The sequence below is a fragment of the Spinacia oleracea genome, chromosome 4 (assembly GCF_020520425.1).
Source record: "Spinacia oleracea cultivar Varoflay chromosome 4, BTI_SOV_V1, whole genome shotgun sequence".
Classification (NCBI taxonomy): Eukaryota; Viridiplantae; Streptophyta; class Magnoliopsida; order Caryophyllales; family Amaranthaceae; genus Spinacia; species Spinacia oleracea.
Window position 1 is genome coordinate 99,081,625 of NC_079490.1, and position 5,461 is coordinate 99,087,085.

Consider the following 5,461-nt stretch of genomic DNA (forward strand, 5'->3'; position numbering starts at 1 on the left):
TCAATGAATACGACCTGATGCTGACTATGGATCGAGGAATCAAACTTCATGGCGTCACATACAAAATCCTGGGGATCCTAAACTTGGTATTCTCTATCGAGACCTATCGCAACCAGGCGGAGTTCGTGGTCATTGATATACAGGCCGACTATGACGTATTATTCGTAGAGCCTTGGCTGGAGGAATTAATAGATGGTCCTATTTGCTTCACACCCAAGGGCTCTAGTTACAAAAGCACCTCCAACAAGCAGACATTGACCCTACGCCAAGGGGAAGATGAACTAATCTATGAATACTACAATAGGTGGAAGGCCTCTGCTCATGAGATCAAACCTAAGCTTAGAAGGGAGGTTGGTAAGGATGTTTCTTCTGATCCTCAACAATGCAAGTAAGAGCCTTTTTGCCGCATTTCCATACCGTACATGGAATCAAGTATGGGATCAAGCTTCGAAGATCTATGGCAACGATCTCTTCTGCTACAATGATGATGATGAGGACATCTAGGAATACCCCGACAACTGCATTTATGTTTAAGTTGGTTTTTTTTTCTAGTCCATAGTCTGTCTTTCAATTTTCGAGTCCTAGTGATGAGTCAAAGAGTCTAGGGTTAGAGTCCTGCATCAATCAAATTCCCTTAGAGGTCGAACTTCAAGTCAAAGTTGTCGATGTAATGATTGCTAATTTCAATCATACTTCAATTTCATCCTACTCTTCAAGTCCAACTTCAAAACACACTCCTAATCCAAACAACTTTTCTTCTTAAGAAACTGACCTTGAAATCTTAAAAGCTATCGAAAATCATGAAAACAAAACACCCATAATTGAGGAAACAAAAAAACTTAACCTTTGTAACAGTAGTGATTCAAAACTAGTTCAGATTGGTTTGACTCTATCCAAACAGAGCGAGACGATCTGATCAAGCTACTTTTAGAGCACGTAGACGTCTTCGCATGGTCCTATCATGATATGCCAGGGGTTGATCCAAGAGTTGGTCAGCATACAATTCCGCTCATTCCAGGTTCAAAGCCCATCAAACATAAACTTTGTCGCATGAAACCGGATGTGCGTCGATTACAGAGATCTTAACAGGGCCAGCCCTAAAGACGGTTTTCCACTTCCACATATCGACATTCTGGTTGACAACACAATAAATCATGCCTTACTCTCTTTTATGGACAGGTACGCATGATACAATAAGATTCCCATGGCAGAGGACGACATGGAGAAAACAACCTTCATCACTCAGTGGGGTACATATTTCTACACAGTTATACCGTTCGAACTGAAGAATGCGGGGGCTACTTATCATGAGTGACATTATTCACAGGGAAGCCGAGGTGTATGTCGATGAAATGATCGTCAAATCCAAAGAGCGTCATGAACATACAACAGTGATTCGAAAGTTCTTCAATAAACTCAGGCAGTAAAATATGAGGCTCAATCCTCAAAATTGTGCATTCAGGGTAACGTTAGACAAGTTGCTCGGGTATGTCATCAGTTCTCGGGGCATCGAAGTTAATCCTTCCAAAATCAAAGCCATTCTAGATATGAAACCGCCAGCGAATAAAAAAGAAATTCGGGGTTCCTTGACAAATTACAATACATCAGCAGATTCATATCAAAGCTCACCATGATTTGTAAGCCAGTATTTCGAAAACTCCGCAACAGTGAGCCTAAGGTATGGGACGAAGACTGTTAACATGCATTTGACACCATCAAAGGCTATCTTTCAAATCCACCAGTGTTGAAGCCGACAATACCGGGTATCCCACGCAGGCTTTATCTTACAACGACTGACTCAACAGTGGGCGCTATGCTTTCCCAAGAAATCAAAGGCAAAGAAAACGTCGTGTACTATTTGAGCAAGAAGCTACTCGAGTACGAAACCAGATATACTCAACTCGAAAAAGGCTCAATATCGCCTTGGTTTGGGCCACAAAGAAACTACGACATTACATGCTCTCCCAAACAGTGCATGTAATTTGCAAAGCAGATCTTCTCAAGTTCCTATTCGGAAACTGGCACTCAACGGACGGTTGTCCAGATGGTTGGTTATGCTAGTTGAATTTGATCTAAAGTACATCCCTCAAAAGTCTATCAAGGGTTCATCGGTCTCTGATTTCCTAGCTGACTGTACTATCGAGGCAGAGGAGGAGAATTACGACCTACCCGATGAGCAAGTTCTAATGACAAGCGACGATAGCTGGTCGTTGCACTTTGATGGTGCCTCCAATCAATGCAGATGCGGTGTCAGGGTATTCCTAATAGCTCCTGACGGCACTCACACTCCAATCTCAGCAAAACTACAATTCAATGTTAGAAACAATGCGGGCGAATATGAAGCATGCATTATGGGCCTGGAAGCCGCCATAGCACTGGGCATCTAGAAACTTCGAGTGTACGGGGACTCTTCCCTAATCATCAACCAAATTCCCGGCAAATGGAAGGTCAGAAGTGCAAGTTTGGCCCTTTTCCAGTCCTATCTCGAAAGGTTGTCCGAACAAGTGGAAGACCTTCGTTACACATACCTACCCAGAGAAGAGAATCAGTTTGCCGATGCACTGGAAAAACTAGCATCAATGATCAACATCCCAAATGGCATGGCTGAAATGCCCCTTATAATTGAAACTCGTCAAGAAGTAGCATATGTCCATGCTATTGACGATGTTGAGCCTAATGAAGACGAACTTTGGTTTTTAGACATTCTAGGGTACGTAAAACTTCTGAATATCCCCCACATATTTCAAGCAAGAATCAAAGGGCTTTGCGCCTCCTATCAGCAAACTTTGTTCTAGAAGGTGGCATCCTATAAAAAAAGGTCTCTCGGCGGCCTCAATCTTCGATGTGTTGACAAACATGCCGGGGTCTGTGGCACTCACATGAATGGGAGGATATTAGCTCTCAAAGTCATTACGGCTTGGTATTACTGGAGCACCCTCGAGCTGGACTGCTGTTACGGGGGAAAATACCCTCTTGGTGACGTGTCCAAGTATGCCACTATGGAGTACACGTGTCTTCCAACAAGGCGTAGGGCTACCAGTGAACAACTTGATCCCAACGATTGAGTGAGACGGCAGCGGTTACATTTAGATAATTAAGTATGGAGCGCAGCATTAACCATCTTAATTAAGCATAATTATGTACATTGATTTCATACGTTACATCCTTGTATGAAGCTTATAAAATGGCTTAGCCGGCTCCTTTGTACGGATAAGTTCTACTTGCTAATAATATACTCCCTTGTGCTCTTGCGAATTACTCTTGTTACTTTGCATTATCTAGCTCAATCGATTGTTAGCACGTTCCTCAAGACAAGTTCGTCTCTAAGCAGAATTTGTCCAAAACAATTTGGCGCCCACCGTGGGGATAACAATCAAGAGCAGCTCGATAATCCCGACCCAAACATCATATCGGAAATGCTACTTCATCCAATGATATCACTCATCGCGTTGAAGCTATGGAGAAACACATCAGCCTCCTCCAAAGGGAGAACGAAGCTTTGCAGTCGCAGGTCAGATCCGCCACCTCCATCGCCACCGAGTCTAGGTTCCAGTACCGTCGAGATACCTCTGGCCTGAGTCGCCGCCTCGACCTTGACTTCGCTCCTGACCATCCCGTCCATGTATCGTTTTGCGAGCCCTGAGGCCCAGTCCTCGAACAGATCCACGTGTTCGAGCCCCTGCCGAGTCAACCCCGACAAAATCCGGGTTGGCTACCCCCTCCTCCAAGCCAATCGCTTTCAATGGGCGCATCGGCGACCATCGCAACCTCGACGACCGCCCAAGCCATCTTACCTCAGATAGGCACATCCCAAGTGGCTGTATCCGCCCCTGTGTCGGCACCCATCTCCAACCCAGTATCCCGTCCGTTACCTCCCCCAACGGTAACTGTGTCGATGCCAGTCCCTGTCTTGGCGCCACCACAGAGGCCGACTCCAACACCAACGACCCAAGCGTCGTGGGATCAACTCTTCTCCCAGCAAGTCGTTCAACCCGTCGTTAATCTAGTCACTTCGGCACTGAGAGCACCTCCCCATTAGCCAGCCAAGCACCACAAGCAGCTTTCCCGCACACGCCGCTGCGCCCAGATTCCTCTCAAAATTATTCCATTTACAATACCCCTATCAGGTCAGTTGTTCCGGTTAGTCACGGTTTTGTAACTCCTTTTCCTTATGTGGCAGGTACCAACGCTACCCTGGGGACATCTCTTATGATGCAACAAGTCGTGCCGCAGTTCACCCCCCAACAAGTCGTGCAACGTATACCCACAAAATACCTACTACCAACATCTTCAAGCCAGCCTCCCCGAAACATTTAGCCCCCTCAACAGCATATGCAAAAGCCCCAACCACCAGCTCCAACAAATCATGACCATGATAAACAAAATCCCCGAAGTACCCACACCAATCAAAGAAGCCAGCCTGGATAGTTATGCTGACTCACCATATGCTGTCCCCATTGCTGCCATCGACATCCCGAAACCGTTCAGTCCACCCAATATGCCTATGTATGATGGAACCACCGACCCTAGAGAACATATATTAACCCACAAGCAGCGCATGGTGACGATCCCTTTCCCCAAGAACATGAGGGAAGCCAGCTTGTGCAAATGCTTTGGCTCGACGTTAATCGGGCCCGCCCTGAAATTGTTAACTAGTTTGCCAAATTGGTGCATCACTTCCTTTGCGCATCTCGACCACATGTTCAATCAGCAGTTCGCCAGCAGTAGAGGGTTAGAGAAGCTGACAAGCGATCTATACCGGGTGGTCCAACGGCCTGACGAACCCTTGAAAAATTACATAGATCAATTCATTAGGGAGACGGTGACAGTTCCAGAATGTGACGTCCCGACTGCGATCGAGGCGTTCGGGCAAGGGTTGTATGGGGAGACCGATTTGTGGAGATACCTCATCAAATATCCTTCCAAGACGTTCGGAGATGACCAAGCCAAAGTAATGGCCCAATTCAGGCTCGAAAAAAGTCTCTATTCCAGGAAGGGAACCAACGACTATACAAAGACAGACAGACGACTACCCTACCCTAAGAGGAGAGATGATCATCCTGGCCCTTACTCCCAACCTCAATAAGTAGTAGTGGTGGAAGAGGATGATGACGCAGATTGGAAGAACAATCTCGACCTACCTCCTAGAATTAACGAATATTATTTTTGTGTTGACACTGTAGGTCTGATGAACCACCTATCAAAGATGGGGAAAGCAGTGCAATGGCCACCAAAGTCCAGCAAGCCCGACTCAAAGAAAGACCCCTCGAAGTGGTGTGATTTTCATGCGGACATCGGTCATACCACCAATGAATGCGTGGCGCTGAGGAGAGAAGTCGCCTACCTATTAAAGAACGGATTTCTCAAATACGTCATGTCTGACAAAGCTCAAGGCGTCATCAACAAAGACAACTCTAATTCTCCTTCACAACCTCATCCACTTCCCCCTCATACTAAAATT

At 45.9% G+C, this 5,461-nt stretch overlaps 1 protein-coding gene across 1 annotated transcript; it reads left to right on the forward strand.

The window, feature by feature from the left end:
- The first annotated feature begins 4,366 nt into the window (after positions 1-4,366).
- On the forward strand, positions 4,367-5,086 carry LOC130471740 (uncharacterized). The gene has a single exon (XM_056842023.1). The coding sequence runs from the start codon at positions 4,367-4,369 to the stop codon at positions 5,084-5,086; it is 720 nt and encodes a 239-aa protein (XP_056698001.1).
- Positions 5,087-5,461: the final 375 nt, after the last annotated feature.

What these genes read in the sequence shown, in the direction of transcription:
- LOC130471740 (XM_056842023.1), top strand. Translation starts at nt 4,367, where the DNA reads ATGACCATGATAAACAAAATCCCCGAAGTACCCACACCAATCAAAGAA.